At 48.2% G+C, this 23,187-nt stretch overlaps 1 protein-coding gene across 1 annotated transcript in view; it reads right to left on the bottom strand.

The window, feature by feature from the left end:
• LOC146333650 (interleukin-6 receptor subunit beta-like) overlaps window positions 1-22,557 on the bottom strand; it is a 28,328-nt gene extending 5,771 nt beyond the window's left edge. Inside the window, exons 1-11 of the mRNA XM_084825664.1 lie at window positions 22,500-22,557; window positions 21,130-21,253; window positions 15,254-15,435; window positions 10,555-10,709; window positions 9,059-9,239; window positions 8,335-8,417; window positions 6,620-6,839; window positions 5,430-5,615; window positions 3,268-3,369; window positions 1,944-2,090; window positions 441-584 (exon numbers count right to left, since the gene is read on the bottom strand). Coding sequence (XP_084681790.1) covers window positions 441-584; window positions 1,944-2,090; window positions 3,268-3,369; window positions 5,430-5,615; window positions 6,620-6,839; window positions 8,335-8,417; window positions 9,059-9,239; window positions 10,555-10,709; window positions 15,254-15,435; window positions 21,130-21,253; window positions 22,500-22,557 — 1,582 coding nt within the window. The remainder of the gene's footprint in view (window positions 1-440; window positions 585-1,943; window positions 2,091-3,267; window positions 3,370-5,429; window positions 5,616-6,619; window positions 6,840-8,334; window positions 8,418-9,058; window positions 9,240-10,554; window positions 10,710-15,253; window positions 15,436-21,129; window positions 21,254-22,499) is intronic.
• Window positions 22,558-23,187: the final 630 nt, after the last annotated feature.

Here is a 23,187-nt window from a genome sequence, read left to right as displayed (position 1 = left end):
GAAAGAGCCCTGCCTGCAACCCTGAAGAACCCCTGCCAGTCGGTGCAGACAGTCTTGAACTAAATGGACGAACAGTCTGATTTACACCATCCTAGCTTCCTGTTTTAAATTATCAGCCCTTTATGCAGAACCATGAGGACTGGAATCTTACTTTCTTTTTAGGGAGAGGGCTATAGTCCAGCAATAGAGCCCTTGCGTTGCAGGCAGAAGGTCCCTGGCTCAATCCCTGGCATCTCCAGGGAGGGCTGGGAAAGAATCCCTTCGAGATCCACTACCAGTCAGTGGCGACAGCCCTGACCTAGAGGGACCAATGAGCTGGCTGGGTGTAAAGCAGTTTCCTCATGTCTGTGAGCTGGGAGGATCTTACAGGCACAACCACAGTGGACGGATGGGGGAGGTGGACAAGTGTGCCCCTAACGTAGCGCCCCGCCTTTTCTCACCGTAGTTCTTGGTGCGGATGGACAGAACCGGCCCCTCTGTGCTCCCTCCCTCGGTGGCGACCATCATGGACACCCTCACAGTGGAGCCAGGCGCCAGGCCCTCGATGAGGTAGCCATGTACGGAGCTATCCAGCACCACCTCCTCTGGAAAACAAGAAGTGGGGACAGGATCCGTGCCTGTACCAAATGGAAACAAAGCCATGGAGGTGCAACTGCATTCGACACATAGCCATCTCCTGCTCCTCTCCCTCCTCTCTCCCCTTTCACTTGCTGTAGAAGTCGACATGGTAAGTTCCTTGGTGCCCACATCTTCCTTTCACATTTATCTTACTCTGGAGAGTGATGTATAAATTACAAAGCATTGCAGACTCACAGATAGTGTTGTGAACTGCCAGAGAGCTTCAGCTATTGGGTGGTGTAGAAATAATAATAAAAAATGATATTGAGGTGCCCGTGCCAACGACAAATATATATCACCAAAGTTCTCTCTCTTGACTGTAAATGAGCTGTCCACATTAATAACAATAACACTTACAATTCTGCACCCAGGCAACCCAAAATCCTGCCCCAAGAAAAATTAGATTCTGCAACTTGAGCAGAGGAGAAATGATTCGTTCCATTTTGAATGACAAATCCTGCCATCATAGCCATTTTGCTTAATTTCAGCTGGCTTTGTTGGTTGTGGGAGGAGCAAAGACACAGAAGCTCCCCCCCCCCCCATGACTGAGAATCCTGAGATCTCTACAGTTATTGTCCCCACATTTCTAAGCACTTCTTCACACCCCTAAGGTCTAGACTTGGGTTTTTTTAAAAAAATAAATGAATGAATCTGAGATTCTCAAAAAGTTGGATCCTTTCTCTTTTTTAAAAAATTATCATTAGTATTATTGTTACTATCATTATTATGGGATTATGATTATTATTATTTCTTGTTGGTTAAACTTTTAATGATTACTAATATGTGTCAATTGAATGGTAATATATGGTTAATGGAAATGGATTGTTTGCTCCCGTTTATTTGCTATAAGACTGAGGTTATGACATTGAAAGACAAGGTTCACTGTTTATAGAGCAGTGGATTGAAGATTTCATAATACCTGCAATGTTTGGAAGAGTGCTGTATCGGTATAATTTGCAATTGGACTTATATTTGGATATTTGGTTTGCTTTTATTGAAGCTTAGACATAATCTTTTCTTTCTTTCTTTCTTTCTTTCTTTCTTTCTTTCTCTCTCTCTCTCTCTCTCTCTCTCCCTTTCTTTCTTTCTTTCTTTCCTCCCTCACTTCTTTTGCTTTCCTCCTTTTTTTTCTTCCCCAGAATACTGTAATCTTGGAAATTGAAGATTTTGACTATGTTGTTGGTATTGTTTATTTCACTTATTAAAAAAAAAAAAGATTAAAAAAGTTGGATCCTTCACCCACTAACGCATTCCATGCTTTTTTCTGCCGCTCGCAGAATTGCAATGTAACATGAGCTGCTGAGAAGCTCATGCGGTCTCCTTACTCTGTTCGTCCTTTCCCTCTTCCTCATAGCAAATGGTGTAGTTCTGGATCACTCCGCCTTGTTCCTCCAAGGGGAGTTTCTCCCACTGCAACTCCACCTGGGATTTCCAGACTCGGATGGGATATAAAGTTGGTGCACGAAGTGGAGCTGGAAAAGAGCAATACCCCCCACTCCCAAAAATGAGAGGGGGAGAGGAAGGGTGAAAGATTAGCATCAAGAACTGAAACCCAAGCTCCTTTTAAAATGTTTTAATTGTTTTAACATGGTGTTTTATTCCTTTATCTTTGTTGTTCACCACTCTGAAATCTTTTGATGTGGAGTGGTATATAAACATTGTAAATAAATAAATAAACCTACTACAAGCCATTGCCGTGTGGAATGGTCCTGTTCAGCATTCCATCTAGCCATGTCCTTTCCTTTTTACTCCATTGCATTCCCCACCCCCCACCCCACCTACAACAGTCAGTCTGCATTCCAGACATACTAAGCATGCTCTGCTTTCATTGGACAGTTTTGGGGTTTTCCCCTTGTGAAAGTTTGAGGCCTATAGAGGAAAGGAAAAGAAAAAGGTCAGGCCTAGAGGCCTGGAGTTTTTGTTGGGAGTGGTATATCCCTTGGAGGAGTAGTTTCATTTCCCCTGTTAGGTTTCAGTTTCATTTCCCCAGTTAAGTTTCATTTCTTCAGGTCTGAAGCAGTACTTTTGGTTTTGAGGGAGGAGGGTATAAAAAGAGAGAGTCAGAAAGACCAGAGCAGTAACAGAGGAGTCAGAAAGAGCAGAGCCAGAAGAGGTAGCAGGAAGAAGCAGACTGAAGAAGTCTAAGTGCAGGTAGGGTAAAGGAATTTGTGTTTTGCAGCTTTTACTTTATCATAAGGCGTTATGTATCACTCAGCTGTATTGTGTAAATACCCTTGGTTGTGATTTGCTTGCTTTAATTTACCAATAGACTGTTGTGGTTGAACCCTGTGTCTACAGCGTCAGTCACTCCATGTCTACAGCCTAAACCCCACGTTATTGGAAAGGGGAAGATAAAAGAAGGCAGATGGGACTCTTAAGGAGGCAAGAGATCCTGAAGGAGTTGCTCAGGGGGTCCAGGTCATAAGTGGAACCTTGACACCCCTCCCTCAGGATTTGTTCTACAGATATTTTGGACTTCTATAATCCTTGGGTTTCCCCCCGAGCCTGTGGAAAGTTCCCTCTAGTGCGTGCATGGTGCTGTTTTGGCTACATAAGGACTGGCACTCACAGCCTAAACATTGGAAATAGAGGGAATAGTAAAAGCTCAGAAATGTGTGTTTGAAACCAGGTTCCTTCTGCCCCACCTACCAATCTGCTTTGAGTAAGCACTAGTAGAACCCACCGCCCAGATGTTGCCATCGATGAGCGCAAAGATCTTCAGGCCATAGAGGTTTCCTGGCTTGATCGCCTCTGCAGGGAAAGAAAAAAGAATCCATCACGGTGAGATTCATGCATGACAGTCTGTTTGTTTTCCCATGGACACATTGGATTTGCCTTCTGACCAGTGGAGGCTGGTGGCTCCGATGTCTGTGGGGCAGTGAATCTGTTCCGGGTTTCAGTCAGAACCAGTCAAGACTCTAAAGGAACTATCTGCCTCCTCCATCCACACCATGGATAGCTCTGTTAGTGTTCTGACTGGTTCTGACTGAAACCCCACACGGATTCACCGCCCCACTGACATCAGAGACACCAGCCTCCACTGCTTCTGACCTAGCAGCAGAGTTAATCTTATTTTGCACACATACACATGGAAAAATGCGGTGTGACCGCTCAAGAGCCCTGCTTTGATCTCGCAGCTCATATCTCCCCAGCCGTGTCAGTTGAAGAGGTAGGCTTTCTTGCAGAACAGTTTGCTTTGATCCAGCCAGCTCAGCTCTTGCAAAGCTGAGCTTCATTTCCATAGGTTAGAAGTACTTACAAAACATTGGCAAAGACGAGAGGCAAGTAAGAGACTGATCACCCCTTGGTCCTTGTTGGCGCCAGGGCTTGGGTTGGGGTCCTCCTCGAAATGAGACGGGTCTCGTCCAATTCCAGCTGTGGGCATTGGCAGCCCTCCACACAGCCTAGCAGTATTGGGTGGGATCTTTGGGCAGCACCTTGTCTATTATTCACCCAAGTTCATACAGCTAAGAAAACCCCATACGCAGTGGACAATGGCTGTGCCTCCATGCTTTTCTGCCTTGTGCCACCAAGCAAGAACTCTAGGCTGTTTGGCAAGGCCACCAAGAGCTGTTGGCATCCGGGTGAGTGAGGCTGGCACATATGATGGGTCACCGAACTGCAGCTGGCACCTTCTCAGTGAATGTCAGGGTGGAAACTGAGCCCATAGAGCCCCAGAGCAGCTCTGATTCTGAGGAGGATCAGCAATCCGTGGGAGAGGAGCCAGCTTATCCCTCACAGGCACAGCAGCTGGCAGAGATTCCTCCTGCCAGCATTCCTGAGATAGATAGTGATCCTAGCAGTGAGAAATTGTGGGAACGGGGCTTGCTAGATACTCGATGCAGACACAGGGAGCGACGAGCGATGGAGGGTATGGAAAGGAGGCGTAGCGCTCGTTTGGTGCACAAGCAACGGTCGCGTCCCGAGGACCCAAGGGTCTCCCTAGCCCATAAGTTCTTGGTCTTCCCGCGCTTCTCCTTCAAACGGGGACCAACTGCCTTACCTGGAGCTTAGGGTACTCTGCTATCTATTTCTTGCTTAGTCGCTAGTGATTAGTATCTGTAAGAGTCATAAAGGAATAAAGCCTTGGAAAGAATCCTAATTGTCTGTGTTCTGAGTTGTCTATTGGAGGGGACTGCAAGAGGCAGCTAGGGCGCTCCTGACAGTAAAGTCCCTTCTGGCCCCAGACTGACTCCATCCACCCAGGCCTGCCATTGAATCCACTTGGATAGGAAGAAATATAAAAATGCTTCCTGTTCCAGTTGAGCCTTGCTTGAGCAACAGGATCTGCCTGATGCACTTATTATTTGCCTATTAAATCTATTAAACGCCTTCTGAAATACATTCCTCTAGGCAGTTTACAGATACAAAATAATACAAATACAATTGCAACTGCAATAAAATCAACAATATAAAACCAGTAAACATGCCAACGGAGCACAGAATACAATATCAGGTATAAGGTGAATCCAGATTGCAAGGACTAAAGTAATAAAACACAAAAATATGAAAATATTTTTAGGTACTTTAAAAAAACTTTAAGAGCCCAATCCTGTGTATGTTTGGAGAGAGAGAAAAAGTCCTACAATTCCCAGCGTATGCTGGCTGGGGAATGCTGGCAGCTGTAGGACTTTTTTCTGGCTAATCATGCATTGGATTGCACCCTGGAAAACTTAAAATGGTGTAGTAAAGCTGAAAGAGACAAGGCGATGGGCAGGGATAGAAAAGGGAAATAAAGGCAGAAAGAAAACAGCAGGGGAAATCCTATGAGATTTGTGTCCACGCTGTTGTCAGATGCAGCCTCCACTCACCTGTGATGACCACGTGGTCGATGTTTCCTGGCTGATAATGCCAGTAGATGCCATTACCCTGTTTCGCAGGAAGTCGGCACCATTCAAAAACATAGCCCATTCTTGGCATGCTGGGTAGAGACCACCGTAAGAGAAGGCTGCGGTCTCCTGCTGGAGATGCAAGCACTGGAAGCGGAGAGGGTGGCACTAGAAGGGAAAAGGAAGCCACAGAATGCTCGTCACATACATACTGCAATGCTGAGGGGAAAGGGTCAGCCACAGGACACTAATATATCTGCAGGGTCAGTTTTGGCTTGTGTGGGTTTGTGGGTGGGGAAAGCTCACTGAAGGACTGCAGAGAGTAGGGACTTCGTGTGCTGATGGAAAGAGGGAGCAAAAGACAAAGGGAGAGGGAAAGAGATAAAAGGAGGCAAGGGTTGTGGAGCAGAGATTTCAACGAGAGCAGGGAGGAGGGTCTCATATAGGTCTCAAGGAGAAGTTGGATTCTGATGGCAGAAATTGAGTTTCCCAAGAGCTGGGGGTGGGGGGAGCAGGAAGACTGCAGTCTAAGGTGGTGGGGAGATGGTGACAGAGGCTGAGACAATCTTACCAACCATGTGGCATTTCCCCGTGCACAGAGTGGAGAGGTTCTGCTCAGAATGTATTGCTGGGCTGAAATTTCTCAGGAAAGTATCCTAAAAATGACTTTTGAGGGAGCCTCTCCTTGAACTGAGCGAGCATGTCAGTGCTGTCCCGCCCACCGGGGGGGGGGGAATCAGCAAAACGCCCCCTTCCTCCAATTTTGCCACCTGCACATAGGGTGGAGAATTTGGGGGAGCAACTGTGGATCCAGTTTTAATGATTGCTCAGTATTATTTGAATGTTGTCAAAGGATGCAGTGGGGTTAGCCGTTGCCACATCCAGACTCCCTCTCTTAACCTACTGCGTCTTTCATCTACCAGCACGAACGAACAAGTTTCGTCATTCAGTATGAACAGAGCTGAGGTTTCTCTTTCAAGCTTTCACCGAACCAGGGTGCAAAACCTGTTTCAGCTCAAGGGCTGAATTCTATTTCAGAGAAGCTTTTGGAGCCACATCCCGGGAGTGGGCGGAGCCAAAGGCAAAAAGGGCATGGCCAAAATACCCCCCAATACCCAGGCACCTTGCACCTTGCAAAATTGGGGAAGTCTCGTTTCACTCGGAAGCCTCACCGTCTTGGCCACCAGATGGTGGGACCACCAGCTTGGTCGGAGGAGACACGCCCACTACGTTGCTGGCTGTAATGAAGAGCGCCAGGCCCTCTCTGGCCGGGAGGAGGAGGGGGCACTTCAGGTCTCGAGTGAGACATTGTAGGTTGGCCATCTCCCCCTTTCTCTGCGAGTGAAGACTATATGCCAAGATCTCACCGTTTGCTTCCTTTGGCTTCAAGGGCTGAAGTGGAGGGGGGGGGGGAGAGAAAGACAGCCCTCATCAGGCCCCAAGATAAGCGTCGTCACATTCCAAAGAGGGAAGAACAATATAAGGAACCAAAATAATGTATTTCCCAGGAAATGCATGCCATCCAAACCTCTACAACTGTGAAAAATCTTATAGATCTGATCACTGGAGGTGGGCGACTCGGATGTCAGTGAGGCATGCATTCATTCTGGGTTTCAGTCAGAACTAGTCAGGACTCTAAAGGAGCTATCCGAGGCTCCTGTAAACCTTGGAGAGCTCCTTTAGAGTTCTGACCAGTTCTGACTGAAACACGGAACAGATTCACCACCCCACTGACATCAGAGCCCCCAGACTCCCCTGGATCTGATGTATTAATAGCAAGGGGGGGGGCGTCCAAGGGCCCATTCCTTCCTGCACACACTCTGGTAGTCTGACACAGCACACCCAAATTGGTAAGATTACTTATTGTAGTAAATCTCACGGTAAAAGCTTAATGTTCACACCTGGCAGCTCATCTGGTTTGCAAGCCTTTTAAAGACTGTATCTGATGTGTCTGTGGATCTTTGGTGAGGTCTTATTCAGCAAAAACTCTTGTTTCAGGTCTACTGGATGCCACAACGTCTCTTTAATAAAGGTTTGTCTAGCTTGGCTAATTGTTGGAGGTGTAATACAGCTAATGGTTCCTTTAGCCATATATTTTTGAAATGCCCCAAAGTTACCTTTTGGGAAGAAGTTATCACATGGATAAACTTCGTATTGGAATACTCTTTAATCTCTACTGATGTACATCTTCTAAATTATTTACCTGCTTCTTGGAATTTAACACACGGTCAGCATAAATGGATATTTCATGCCCTTTTGACCGCCAACAGGCTGATACTATGAGACTGGAAGGATAAAAGCTCACCGCCCATAATGCAATGGATTGAAGACTTAACAATGCTAGCAACATTTGAAATAGTGGTATACCAGTGCCACTTGGAAATGGAGCTATATAGAGATATTTGGCCCGCTTTTATTGCAGTTTATGTCTAATCTGTTTTTCCCCCTCTTTCTTAGAATGTTGTAATAATTTAATAACTGAAACTGAGATCTTTAAAGTATGTAGCTATATTAGTTATTTTTTAAAAAAAATCTGTTTTGTGTTTGCTTTGTTGAAACTTACAATAAAAATGATTGAAAAAATAAATTAAAAGGCTAGCAACAGAAGGGTTGTTTATGAGTTTGTAGAGAAGTGAAGGGCAGACATCTGGATTCCAGGATGTTCTTCCAATTCAAACCCTATAAAATCAGAGACTAACACACATTCAGGGTTTGCTAAACTTGTGAATGGAGATAATAGTGGGAAACATATGAATCCCTCAAGCAACAATACTTCCATCGTAGTATTGTTCCTGAAACTTCCTGAAAAAAATACCATCTTGCAGTCATTCTTACAATTCAGTATGGAAACTCAACATGGTATGGTGTGCTTGGTTTCTCCTCCTACCTTCCACATCAGGACAACCACTCTCATCCCATCAGCACCAGGGGTTCCTAATTTCCTCCAAAGTGCTGGTCCTCTTGATGGAACTGCAGTAGAAGCAAGCATCATGAAGACACAAATCGCAGAAGGAGATACAAGCAAACCTATCAAGAGGTTATTAAACTAGAAGTACATTTGGACCCCATTTCTGTGAGCATCTGTGTCATGACCTCCGACCCTGGGGTCTCACAGGATGTGGAGGATGACTTGGGCAAGGATGAAGTTCATAGTTTCATCCCTGGGGAGGGATGCAAATAAACCCTCTTTCGTGCCCTCCCAGTTGGAAGATGTGGCCTTCCTCCATCCTCAGAGGATGACCTCCCCCGGTCACCTCAGCTTTGGAGAAGCTTGAGACTTCAAAATCAGGCAAGGGCCCTTTTAGGAGAGCAGTCAGCTTGTTCAAGGGGATGGGGCCTTGTTTGCTTACTAAGGCAACATTTCCCCATGTTGTCTAATAAGGAAAGACATCCCAGTCAGCCCAGACTCACTGTGAGCTCTCCAAGGTGCTGATCTGGTTGCCTGAACTTGTAAGCTCTACAGCTATTCCTGATGTGATTGTACCTACTGTGACTGTACTTGATGCAACTGTACCAACTACGATGCTTCCCCTGAAGTAAGTCCCAGCCCCTTGCAAGACTGGTGAATCTGGCCATTTGCATCTCCTCTAAACATAGATGAGTTCCCTTACCTGCAGGGAGGGTTCTCACAAATCTCTCCATGCTCCAGTCGCTCCACAAGGGCCCCCCGTCGCTTTGGAAGGAAGAACGGTGGAGGTATTTTGCTCGCACACGGATGGAGTAGTTGGTGAAGGGGAACACTCCGCAGACATTCACAGAGGTCGGTGTGTTCTCAGCCAGTGTGACATTCACCTTTGTGGGAGGAAAGATGGAGTTTAGAGCTTTCCTGCACGTTTGTTTGTTTTTAAAGTTCGAGCTGCCACAAAAAGTTTGTCTAAAGTGAGATTCTAAGCAAACTCTGGGATTCTTCCTCCTCTGGTGAAACAGGTGAGGAATCACCCTGGATAACTGCTAACTTTCTCTAGAAGAGAGATGAGGGAACCAGCAGGGAGACATCAGTCCTGATGAGAAGTCCTCACCCCATTTGAACTGCATTTAGCCAGGCTGCTGCAGACCCTTAGAGTGCAGTAAGACCAGCATTAGGCGTGAGGATTATGTTTATTGTTTGTTGTTTTGGGCTTGCTAATTTTGATTTCTTTCAGCACTCATTCCATTGCAATTCCTCCTACAATTATTGAATTTTTTTATATTTGCATTTTTATTGATATGTTCTATAACAAAACACTTCTTTTCTTTCAGATGTTGCCTTTTCAATCAGTTAATGTTTATTGTGAGCCGTTTGGCTACAGTATACTGTAGAAAAAAGGCATATAAATAAATAAATATTTATACGAAATACGTACGCTGCTTCTCCCCTCAAAAAGAGCATCACTCAAAGTGGCTTACAAAATATAAAAATAAGCATGAGAACAGCAAGAACCCATCTCTAAAATACAATTACCACACTAAAAAAAAGCATAAAAAAGCAAGAAGAGTCCAAACTATCAAGAACTTAAGTTAAGCAACTATATTATGTAATCCAGGACAACACAATATAATGTGTTTATTGAAATGTTTTTCATTGTTAAATTTATTTATTATTGTTGTTGTTTGATGATGATGATGATGATGGATGTGAGCTGCTTTGGGAGATAATAATTTCAGAAAAGCAGGATTAAAAGTGTCACAGATAAATAAATTTTTGTTAGCTGCCTTGAACTCCGAAGAGAACAGGCAACGAATTGTTGTCCGTTTACATCCAAACCTTGTTTCTGGATCCACCTTACTGAGAAGAAAATACAAAAAAGGTGTCAATGTTTTAAAATGTACACCCTGCCTTCCCCATCCTCGTGCCCTCCAGATGTTTTGGACTACAACTCCTAGCATTCCTGACCATTGATCAAGGTGGCTGGGACTCATGGGTACTGAAGTTAAAACGTGTGGTGGGCACCAGGGTGTTGTAAATGATACAGGCAGATGCTATGTGACTTTCTTGTACAGCATTTAGCAAAATGTTGGGTGCTTTATCAACGCATAATATAAAACAACAACAGCGACAATGTTTACTACATTTCAACAGATGTTCCTGAAATAACCCACCTGGCAGTGAAGCCACCCTTCCGCTCACCTGTGTCCAGGATGCCTCTGCCATGTCGCGATATTGGATCTCATACTGGGCCTGCGTTGCAGAGAGCAGCTCACGGGCAGGCAAAGTCCATCCCAGCTGGAAGCATCGGCTCTGGGTTGCCATGGCCACATTCACCACTGGTGAACTCAGTTTCACTAGGATGTGGAATGGGAAGAATAAGACGAGGCATTTCTCAAGGGTGAGGAAGGAAGAAAAATCCAAGTGATCTCTTCCATGCTACTTATTCCACTCAAAGCTGTTGCGTAGGGCAGATTACAACTGGCCATGTTGGCTGGGTTTGATGGAGGGTTGTTGCCCAAACATCTGAAGGGCACTGCATTGGGGAAAGCTCAGTTAGAGTAGGACTGGACAAACCTGGGTTCAAATCCCTGTTCGGACATGAAGCTTACTGGGTGACCATGGGCCAGTCACTCTGTCTCGCTCAGCTTTTTCACAACAGAGCTTTTATCCTGCTATTGAGATTGCTCACTCATGAAAGTTTGCAGGTCCTTTTCATGGTGTCATCAAGCTCCAGGGCACATCCAGAGGTATTTCCTGGTTATTTCATCTCAAAAAGATCCGGAAATAATGAACTATCTATTTAAGTTGGATTGTTACGCTATTAAAACAGCTGCTAGATGGTGCACTTTCATTGATCTCTATGGAACCTTGAAAATTAAAAGCTTCCCCTCTCAGCGATTCCGTGGTCACGGTCTGGGAGCCCACTGTAAATGTGAAAAAGCTCCACAACAGGAGGACTGTGGTTTTTTCCTTTAGTGTAAAGGCAGCCTCAGCCTATGCTACTTCACAGGGTTATTGTGAGGGTAAAATGAGGAGGGGAAGACACCGAGGCATACCCCCTTGATCTATACACACTGCATGCTATAACCACTAAACTATGCTCACTCTCTAAGCTACGCTTCTTAACCTTGTGCTCTCCAGATGTTTTAGACTACAGTTCCCATCAGCCACAGCCAATTATCAGGGCTGACGGGGGCTGTAATCCAAAATATCTGGAGGACACCATGTTGGGGAAGACTGTTCTAAACCATGCCTTGGATGTGCCATATTCTGTCATTCCAGTTGGGCCTTTGCCAGGGCCCCCAAGATCAGAAGAGGAGCCATGGCCCTCACGGCACTTCTTGGCTCACCTTACACAGAATACCCAGGAAGACCAGACACAGCCTAACTATGCAGATTCTTATTTTTCATGCCCTGCTTCTTCTGAACGAAGGCAGCCCAATAAGGTGCCATCGTCCCCCACCACCCCCAGAAGTCTTGGAGGCAGAACTGCACACAGATCCAAAATATGGTGCCCCCTACAAAATCTTGGGGCATCCAGGTTGTTCACCACATTCTCCTCAACAGTGGCTTTCTGATTTGGAAAGCCCTGATGGACATCTGTCTGCCCAGTTGTCTGGCAGAGTGCCCAGTTGTCCTCTCTGTTATTGCATTCGCTCCTCTAACCTTCCCAGCTATTTGCCATTTTAAAAAATCTAGTTGAGAGCTCGCTGTCAACTACAGAAATTAAGTGGTGCTCATACAGCTACCACCCCTTCTAGTTATTCAGAGCAAACAAGCGAGCAGTGTAAATAATTGTCCAAGAAACAAAGTTGTTTTTTTAAAAAATGGGAGCGCATCCAGTATTAATAGTGGCGACAACAGGAGCAAACTCTACATCTCGCCTTACGCTTTCCAAGCAAAGTACAACCCTTCCCACTCCACAGAGCCTAAGATAAAAAAGTTGGGGCCTTTAATCTCGTACCAACATGGCAGGAATTATGATCTAACGGGGAAGTTCCTTCAGCTGGAGTACACCAGAAGTACGCCAGGGAGGTACTGGCACAGGGAAGGCCTTCCCATCTACAGCCAAATCACCACACCTCCAAAAATGCCATCCTAGGTAGCCACCTAAGCATAATATATCTGCTCGTTGCAGCTGGCTCTGCTCAATGTAAACTCTTTTTAAAAAAAGAACAAAAACCTAGTCAGGTTTTAATCTATGAACTGCTGTTTAGAATTTTCTTTTAAATATTTTGCCATGTGTAGGAGTTGTTTCCTTTTCTTTTCCATGCTGTAGCGCTGTCTTTTTAATGGGCTTTGGCGTCCCCCATTTGTATTCTGTAGAATGGAATGTATTGTCTTCCATTTTCTGCTGACCTTGTTCTATTGTCTTTTGAACTTTTAAAACACCCCCTGCTTTTCATTGTCTTGACAGAAAAGCAGCATATAAGTAATAAACTAAATGAAGCTATTCAGGTACCGTAATATTTTTTTTTAAAGAATGCATTGAAAAAGCATTTGCAGAAAGCTAGCAATTAATTATAATCTATTATAAACTTATATCCAATCCTGCCCAGGGATTGTCTCTAACAAGTCCAGGGGGTTCTCACCTCCCACTGCCAATTTTTCCTCATAATAACCTTGTGAGGTAGGTTAGGCACAGCAAGCGAGGGGGGGGGGGCAGGATCGCCCAGTGGGCTTCATGGCTGAATGGGATTATGAACCTGAGGCTCCACAGACAAGACACCCTTAGAGGACCTGCTCATCTATTGTCACCACTGCTGTCACCACTGCTGCCCACTCTTTGGCACATCCCACACAGCTGCCCAGAGGAAGAGGGCGAGGGCCGTGGAGCATGCTGTTCCATCTTCTCCTCTTCTCACTGCTCACTAGCTTAGAGTGGAGAAATGAACAGGCAGCAACAGTAAGGAGAAGCCGAGCCAGGGGTTCTGGGGGTTGGCAGTGGGCCCCGGTAGCTGTTCAAAGGCACCAACCCCCAACACTGGTTCCACCAGTCCTCTTTTGGCACTCTAGCCACTACACCAGGGGTGGGCAAAAGGTAAGTTGGGATGTACCAGTAGACCTCTAGGTGATCTGCAGTAGGTTGGCAAGGATTTTTGACTCCCAATCCGTGCCAGCACGAGGCTTTGGAGGGCCCTTGGCCGAGACACGCTCAATGGTCCCCATTCCTCAGTGAGTCGACCTTCTCACCGCCACTGTCACCAGCTTCTCTTGCTCCACATCCTCTTTCTCATTGTGGTTCCCGCTTGCTCACTTGGCAGGCAGAGAGCTAGGGAGCAAGGAGGCCGCGGCATCTCCTGCTCCTCCTTCTCACCACCCCATTGTCTGGGCCGGAGCAAGAGTCAAGTGGACTATAATGGGCTCAAGCTACAGGAAGCTGGATTCCGGCTGAACATCAGGAGAAGCTTCCCGACTGTTAGAGCAATACAACAATGGAACCCATGACCTGGGGAGTTGGTGGGCTCTCCCATGCTGGAGGCCTTCGAGACGAGGCTGGACAGCCACCTCTCAGGGATGCTCTGACTTGGATTCCTGCCTTGAGCAGGGGGTTGGACTCGATGGCCTTGCGGGCCCCTTCCAACCCTACTATTCTGTGATTCTATGACTACCAAGTTGCAGCAGTGAAGAGGAGGTGCAACTCCAGGGGACTCTTGTCAGTGTGGTGTGAGCCCTCAGCAAATGCCCACTTGTTGTGTAATGCCTGTTTAAGAGGCCAGCCAAGAAGGCCTCAGGGTTCACAGGCCATGTGAGAGGAACAGAAGGGAATGCTTTCACTTTGGGGCAGAAGTCACTAAGAGCAAGTGGGCTTGCATAATCTCCCGAGAGGCCAGGCCTATAGGACTGTACCAGTTACAAGGTTGCTCTGTGTTTCTGTAAGTTATTATAAATAACTGCCGAGTTTGACAACATCTGGTGTGTGTTGCTGTTTCTCCCCATTTTATTATTTATTTATTTTTATTTATTGACACTATTTCTATACGCTCCACATCAAAAGGTTTTGGAGCGGTGAATGGCTGAGATAAAAGAATAAAACCCCATTATTAAAACAATTAAAACTTTTTAAACGAAACAGATTCTGAACTTAATAAGCTGTGGCCGGTCAGTCAAGGAAGGCCTCTTGAAATAACAATGTCTTCAGGAGGCACTGGAAGCAACACAACGTTTTGTTAACAACAGCAGCAACAAAATGACGTGCATACCCCGCTGTCAAATTATAGCACTGAAATAAAGAAAGCTTGGGAGGAAAACCAGAAGCGGATTGTTGTGTGGACGGATTGTGAGCTCTGTTCAGTTTTGGAATGCAAAACAAATTCTGGCTTTAAATACATATGATAAAAGTTCACGGAGGAGGAGGAGGAGGTCTATGAATGGCCATTAGCAGGGACAACTAAATAGAACTTCCATGTGCAGGGGTGGTCTATCAGATCCTAGAGGTAAACAACAGCTGAGGCCTTCCTGCCTTATCCGGCAGGCTCTTTTTATCAGGATCACTCCCAAGGTTGGCGAGGCGGGGGGGGGGGGCTACTAAGTGTGGCGTAGTGTGGTGTAGTGGTGAGAGTGTTGGACTGGGAGCCAGGAGATCCGGGTTCTAGTCCCCACTCGGCCGTGGAAGCTCACTGGGTGACTTTGGGCCAGTCACTGACTCTCAGCCCAGCCCACCTCGCAGGGTGGTTGTTGTGAGGATAAAATGGAGAGGAGGAGGAGGAGAATGTACACCTTTTCTACTTGTGTTTCTCTTTATTTGCACCAGATTCTGGTTGGTGGATGACAAGGTTCGAATAAAAAAAAGAGAGAAGATCTCCCAAGCCTGATCTCTGCCCACCCATGCAAGTGCACCACCCATGGTCTGGATGGCGCCCAGTTTTTCCGGGCCTCTTGCTAAGGAAGAGCTTACCGATGCTCATGCCATGGACACACTTCTCCGAGGAGCTCGCCCGCACTTGTTGACTCTCTGCGGTGAGCTGGATTTTGTAGAAGGCAAAGAGGTTCTCCACGGCAACGCTGCACGAACGCTCACCCTGCATGGCAACGCAGCTCCCGGTGTCACCAAAATCCCTCCGGCAGCGCCCAGCTTCTCTGAAACGGGAGGCGGCCACACTACGATCAACGCTTGGAGCAGCCATTTCAAAATGTCCCACAATGCCCCACAACAGTGTTGTTCCAGGGCATTATGGGGACTTTTCAAAATGGGGGCTCCAAACCACAGGATACACAAAATCCAGGGGGACATCAGCATGCTGGTGGGCCTTGCTGGCACACTTGGGCCTCATGATGCTGTGTGTTGATGCCAGGACTGACAAGATTTTTTATCCCTATTTTGTAACTGGCTGGGGCATGCTGGGAGTTGCAGGACTTTTTCCTGTCTAAACATACACAGGATTGCATCCTTATTGTTTTAGGTTTTAATTGGTCTTAGCTCGTTTAATGGTTTAATATGTTTTTAGCCGTTTAAATTATTTATTATTTTATTCTATTTAAATTGATTTTATCTGTATGCCACCCTGAGATCTTAACGATATTGGGCAGGATACAAACGTTTTAAATAAATAAAAATAAATAAATAAAATAAGAAGAGGGAGCAGAAGTGGAGCCTTGGAGTTGCCCAGCAGACTGAACAAGCAGGCAGGCAGGCCACTTGGTGACAGCCTTTTCCACTGCAGCGTGCCATATTGTGTCTCCATTTTAATTATAGCTATTATTTCTAACAGCATTTCTGCATAGACATTAGCACACGCAAATGCTATGCAAGCTAGTGTCCCCTTTCGCCCTCTTTTTGGGCGATGTGCTAAACGGCTTCCCTAAGCTGCTGTGACCATCAAGAAGTTTTCCTGAAGTTTCCAAGAGATTTTCCCCTAAGGTTCCTTTGTTCCACACATGGCTGCTACCTTCGTATATTGGAGATGGGATATTGGACCAGCAGGGACTTTCTGTTTCGGCCTTCTCAACATGGTGTGCTGCAGATGTGTTTGTTTATTTATTTATTTAATTTATTAATCGCCCATCTGGCTGGTCACCCAGCCACCCTGGGCGATGTACAAGCACATAATAAAACAGTTTAAAACAATAAAATTCTACAATAAAAACATTTTCTAAAATACCTAACCCACCCCAAATGCCTGCCTGAACAACCACGTTTTTAATGCACGGTGGAAGCTCATTAAAGAGGGGGCATGGCGGAGTTTCCTAGGGAGGGAGTTCCACAGAGTGGGGGCCACCACAGAAAAGGCCCTCTCCCTCGTCCTCACCAGTCTAGCTGTCCTGGCTGATGGGACAGAGAGAAGGCCATCCAAGGCTGAACTTGTTAAGCGGCCTGTCTGGTGTTGCTGGAGGCGCTCCTTAAGATAGGCTGGGCTGGAACCATAGAGGGTTTTAAAGGTCAAAACCAACACCTTGAATTTGGCCCAGAAAACAACTGGTAACCAGTGCAACTCCTTCAGCACTGGAGTGATGTGATCTCGCCGGCGGCTGCCTTTAATCAGGCGAGCCGCCGCGTTCTGTACCAGCTGCAGCTTCTGAACCGTCTTCAAGGGTAGTCCCACGTAGAGCGCATTACAGTAGTCTAAACGAGAGGAGACCAAGGCATGTACTACCGATGGGAGCAGATGGTCGGGAAGGAAGGGGCACAGCCGCCGTATCAGATGGAGTTGATACAGCGCTGTCCCGCTCACAGCTGACACCTGAGCCTCCATGGACCCCAGGCTGCGGACCTGGTCTTTCACGGGTAGCTGTACCCCATTCAACACCAGGTCAGTATCCCCCAGCCTCCTCTTGTCTCCCACCAAAAGTACCTCGGTCTTGTCAGGGTTCAGCTTCAGCTTATTCCTCCCCATCCAGCCACTCACCATCTCCAGACATTTGGACAGGGATTCTACAGCCAACCTTGGTGAAGATTTGAACGAGAGGTAGAGCTGCGTGTCATCCGCATATTGATGACACCGAACCCCAAACCTCCTGATGATAGCCCCAGCAGCTTCACACAGATGTTAAATAGCATCGGGGAGAGGATGGAACCCTGTGGCACCCCACAAGTGAGTGGCCACGGGTCTGAAACCTCCTCTCCCAGTGCTACCCTCTGGTACCTGTTGGAGAGGAAGGACCGGAACCACCGCAATACAGTGTTTCCAATGCCCAATCCCTCCAGGCGGTCCAGGAGGATACTGTGGTCAACGGTATCAAAAGCCGCTGAGAGGTCGAGGAGAACAAGGAAGGAGCATTCGCCCCTATCCAGAGCCCTCCTCATATCATCCACCAAGGCGACCAAGGCCGTTTCTGTCCCATGCCCAAGCCTGAAGCCCGACTGAAATGGGTCTAGATAATCGGTTTCTTCCAAGTGTGCCTTCAACTGCATCGCCACCACCCACTCAGTCACCTTGCCCCAAAATGGCAGGTTTGAGACTGGGCGAAAGTTGTTCAGAACTTGGGGATCCAACGAGGGCTTCTTTAAGAGCGTTCTTATCACTGCCTCCTTGAGGGCTGATGGCATCACTCCCTCCTCAAGGAAGGTGTTCACCACCGCCCTGATCCCCTCACCCAGTCTCTCTCTGCAGCTCATAATGAGCCAAGATGGGCAAGGATCAAGTAAGCAGGTGGTCGGCCTTACAGATGAAAGCACCTTGTCCACTTCATCAGAAGGAAGAAGCTGGAACCGATCCCACAAAACTGGTGTGCCACAGGCCACCTCTTGCTCACTAACTGTATCCACAGCGTGCAGAGTAACACACCTAATCTGATCAATTTTATCTGCAAAGTGCCTTGCCAAAGCCTCACAGGAGGCCTTAGAATGCTCCAGTGGTTCCGGAGCCACAGGATTGACCAGGCTCCGGACCACTTGGAACAGCCTCCTGGGACAGCTAGGGATGGACGAAAGTCCCTTACCTGATCCCGACACTTGCTTCGCGGTGGGGGGGGAGGCGCTCCGTCCCTCCCCCTGAAATTCTGGTGGGGGGGGAGGCGCCCTGTCCCTCCCCGCCGAAATTCTGGCCGGGGGGAGGCACCCCGTCTCTCCGGCCGCGAAACCTCGTCGTCTGCCGGGACACAAATGGCGGAGGCCGTAGCCGCTGCCGTTTGTGTCCCTGCAGTCAGCCGTGATAGGCTACGTAAACATTTACGTAGCCTATCACGGTGTTTTTTAAAAATCTAGCCGTGATAGGCTACGTAAATCTTTACGTAGCCTATCACGTTTGTTTGTTTTTTGTTTTATTTTACTTGGAAATGGCAGCGGTGGCAGCCGGTCGGAAGACCGGCCGCCGCCGCCGCTGCAGGAGCTGCCACCGCCAGGGACATTTGAGCAAGGTAAGTCCCGTCCGGGGGGGGAGGGGAGACCGTTTCTCCACCAATTTCGGGGGGCCGAATGCGCTGGCATTTGGCCTCTCCGAGATTCGTGGAGAAATTCTCTGACATCCCTAGGGACAGCACTCTGCGGACGCGATAGAGGTGGCATAATGTTCCTTTTTTGCTGCCTTCACCGCCACGTGATAGGCTGAAGATACAGCTCTAGCCCACACTGATCGTCTTTGGAGTGAGACGTCTGCCGCCGGCGCTCTAGCCGTCTCACCTCCTGTTTCAGAGCTCGTAACTGCGGATTGAACCATGGTGCAGTCCGAGCCCTGTTCAGGGGGAGAGGGCGTTTCGGAGCCACCCAATCTAATTCCCCATTGATTGTGGCATTCCAGCCACGCACCAGGGTCTCGACCGAGTGGCCGTTGGCGTGCTCCAGAGAATCCCCAAGCGCGTTCAGGAATCCATTCGGATCCATAAGATGCCTGGGGCGGACCATTTTAATGGGTCCTCCACCCCTGCGGAGGGGTTGTGGAACCGAGAAGTCCAACGTCACCAGATAGTGATCTGACCATGACAAGGGGGTGGTGGATATACCCCCGACTTCCAGATCACTCCCCGCTTCTCCAGAAACAAACACAAGGTCTAGTTAGGGGTGCACGAAAGTCACTTACCTGGTCTTGCAGCTTGCTTCGCGGTGGGGGGGAGGCGCTTCGCTGCTCCCCCCGAAGTTCAGGCCGGGGGGGGAGGCTTCCCTCCTCGCCCGGCCGAAATTCAGGCTGGGGGGGAGGCTTCCCACCTCGCCCGGCCAAAATTCAGGCCGGGGAGGAGGCGCCTGGCCTGGCCGCGAAATAAAAAGTAAAAAAAAAACAAAAAACGCCCCCGTGATAGGCTACGTGACGATTTACATAGCCTATCGCGGCTAGACCTGCAAAGTCAGCCATGATAGGCTACGTTAATCGTCACATAGCCTATCACGGGTGACTTAAAAAAAAAAAGCGCGTACGCAAATGGCGGCCCCCATAGGGAGCCGCCATTCGCGTTCCATATTTGGTCACTGTAGTCTACGTAAATCTTTACGTAGACTACGGCGAAAATAAGGGCAACGCAAATAGCGTTGCCCTTATTTTCGCCATAGTCTATGTAATCTTTACGTAGACTACAGCGACCAAATAAGGAATGCGAATGGCGGCTCCCTATGGGGGCCGCCATTAGCCGTACGGGCTTTTTTTTTTTTTAAGTCATCCGTGATAGGCTACGTGACGATTTACGTAGCCTATCACGGCTGACTTTGCAAATCTAGCCATGATAGGCTACGTTAATTGTCACGTAGCCTATCACAGGGGCGTTTTTTTTTTTTAACTTTTATTGGAATGGCGGCGGCGGCAGCCGGTCGAAAGACCTGCTGCCGCCCCTGCCCCTGTCAAAGACCTGCCGAACTGCCGCCGGGACCCGCCGCCGGGAGGGACATTCGTGAAAGGTAAGTCCCATCCCGGGGGGAGGGGTGCGGGGTGCAGGGGGGTGCAGAGAATTTCTCCCCGAAACTACTTCGGGGGGCCGAATACGTTGGCACTCGGCCCCCCGAAGTTTCGGGGAGAAATTCTCCCCCATCCCTAGGTCTAGTGCATGACTGGCTACCTGGGTGGGCCCAGTTGGAATATGGTGCATCTCCCAGGAAGCCATGGTCTCCACGAAGTCCCAAGGTGCTCCTGTGAGGATGGCCTCCGAATGTACGTTGAAGTCCCCCAACACCAATACGTTAGGGGACTGTACACGCACATCAGAGACCACCTCAAGCACCTCGGCCAGGGAGTCAGTCATGCAGCGGGGTGGACGGTACACAAGCAGAATCCCCAGGCTGCCCTTCGGGCCCAACCTCCGGTACATGCACTCAGCAACCTTGGTCTCCCGGGGAGGGGGTCTGGTGAAGACCAAGGACTCTCGGTAGATAACAGCCACTCCCCCTCCCCGATCCCCAGCCCTCGGCTGCTGTGCATACGAAAATCCGGCTGGACACATGGCCACAAGAGTTGGAGCAGCGGCCTCGGCCAGCCAGGTCTCCGTAATACATGCCAGGTCTGCGCCCTCATCCAGGATCATGTCATGGATGAGGGAGGTTTTCTGGGTAACAGATCTGGCATTGCAGAGCAGCAAACAAAGGCCAGAAGATGGAGTCACGTCTCCCCCAGCCATCCTTTGGCTCTGGACAGGCCCGGAGCAGGGGACAGATACTACACATCTCTCCCTTGTTCCCCTTACCTGGCATGGCCTGCCCCTAGCGCTCTGCCAGCGCCTGCTGCCCAACTGTTGGACTACAGCTTCCAATGGCCATGCTGGCTGGGAATTATGGGAGCTGTAGTCCAATACATGTGGAGCGCACCAGGTTGGGGAAGGGCGTTCTGTCTGATCCAGCAAGGAAAACACGGTGTTTTTGCTTAGCTGCCTCTTCCTGCTGCCTTCTTCGATAGTGGAGGCAAGATGCAGAACACTTACTCTGTGATGTGGAGTGTGTACGTTGTTGGGGGATCCGTCTCGGGCAGGACGTCCCAGTAGCATGTGATGTTTTTAGCCCAGAAGCTGACACAGTATTTGATCTTTGGGATCCTTGGCATCACTCCTGAGAAATGAACAGAGACACCCACAAGCAAACAAAACATCCACTTAGATGGCTTTAAATACAGATGATAAAAATTCACAAAGGAGGAGATGGAGATCTATCAATGGCCAGTAGCGGGGGACAGCTAAATAGAACCTCCATGTGCAGAGGCAGTCTATCAGATCCTGGAGGTAAACAACAGGGAAATGCTGAGGCTTTCCTGCCTTATCCGCCAGGCTCTTTTTATCAGCATCACTTCCAAGGTTGGTGAAGGGGGGGGGCTGCTACACAGTGTGGCATAGCAGCTACAGTGTTGGACTGGGGGTTGGGAGATCTGGGTCCTAGTCCCGTCTTGGCCATGGAAGCTCACTGGGTGACTTTGGGCCAGTCACAGACTCTCAGCCTAACCTACCTCACAGGGTTGTTGTGGTGGTGGTGAGGATAAAATAGGGGAGAAGGAGGGTTATGTATGCCGCCTTGAGTTCCTTAAGGAGGAAAAACAGCGGGATATAAATGTAATAAATAAATAATAAAATAATACAGAGCCTCTTCCTGTGCTCTCCTCCTAAAATGGTTGTCCTCCCCCTGGGGTTTGTGGGAGATCCTGAGGCTTACGGTAATACTGCTGGTGGATTCATCCATCCATCTATAATAATTTGCTTCATATTTATCCTGCTTTTCAGACAATTTTTGTCTTCCAAAGCAGCTCACATCCATCAAAATAGACAGAGACAACAAGCCCTGCCTTCAGGCTGATGAGCTGAAAGGACAAGACACACCAGGGAAGGGGAGTAGAGGGGAAAGGAAAGGAAAGGAAAGGAAAGGAAAGGAAAGGAAAGGAAAGGAAAGGAAAGGAAAGGAAAGGAAAAAGATCAGTTTTTCAAGGCCAGAAGAAGGTGGTGAGCGATAAGAGGGCATTTATACGCTCTCGAGACCAGGCTCATCTCCCCTTGCTGGTGTCCTTGCTTGAATGAGGCTCTTGTTCCTTTGGCCAGTGGACGGGCCCAGGGAACTCTTTCCCCTTCCTCCCGCAGTCCCTGCAAAACTGCTGGAGAATCTGAGTGGTTTTTACGGCAGGGAGGGCAAAGCAAGCCCCCTGCAGCTTTTCTTTCTCTGGCCGATGGGTGGGCCAGTCTGGTCTCCCCCTCAGCTATTTTATATTTTATAAAACAGACGTCGGGTCGACCTCCAGGGTCTTGACAAGGGAGGGGGGGTGGCCACTGCATGGAGCAGGGGTGGGGAATCTTTTTTCAGTCTAGGGCCAGACTGGCGCCCAGGAATCCTTCCTGGGGCCGCATGTCAGCAGTGAGCATAGCCACCGGCATAGGGGTAAGAATTCTCTTATAAATAAATGATAAATAAAGAATCCTAGCACCATCCTTCCTCAGTCTTTTGCCTGATTTCCCCATTTCCTCCACCTACCTTCACTCTGTGCTCCCACTCCCATTACTTAAGGCAGGGGTGGGCAACACCTGAGCTGCAGGTGTGTCCTGTTGTGGGTGCCTCCCGCCCCGTTCCTTCCACTGCCGCTGCCACAATGCAAAGCACACAAGGAGAGTAATCCCCGCTCACTCTGTTCCAGGCAAAATCAGGTTGCTGAGAGCCTAACAAACCGCAGTTTGGTTGGCTTTCGAGGCCCTGATTCTGCAGAGAACCAGGGCATGTGAGTATTGTAGTAAAAATGTAACCTAAAAGCCATTGTATGTGCCTTAAGCAGCACGTAGTATTGTAAGAGCTGCGCATGCCTGGAATGAGTGAGCAGTAACCCTAAGATAAGGCATGCAAGCTGAAGTGGTAAAACTGTAGCACCGGAGTTGCCCAGGGTCGACTCTGCTTTTGAGCGTGAGCTCCTTTGTCGAACTGTTTGCAAACAATAAAATCGAGTTGGACCCAGCCTGAAGTTGACTCTCCTCTTTGGGGCAAATTGGACTAGCCTCCAGGGGGTGACGCTAGCA

Source organism: Heloderma suspectum, chromosome Z (genome assembly GCF_057233095.1).
Source record: "Heloderma suspectum isolate Gila_16-S chromosome Z, 16-S_ref, whole genome shotgun sequence".
In the NCBI taxonomy this organism is placed as follows: domain Eukaryota; kingdom Metazoa; phylum Chordata; class Lepidosauria; order Squamata; family Helodermatidae; genus Heloderma; species Heloderma suspectum.
The sequence above is the reverse complement of the archived record's forward strand: the minus strand, read 5'-3'. Positions and strand labels throughout refer to the sequence as shown.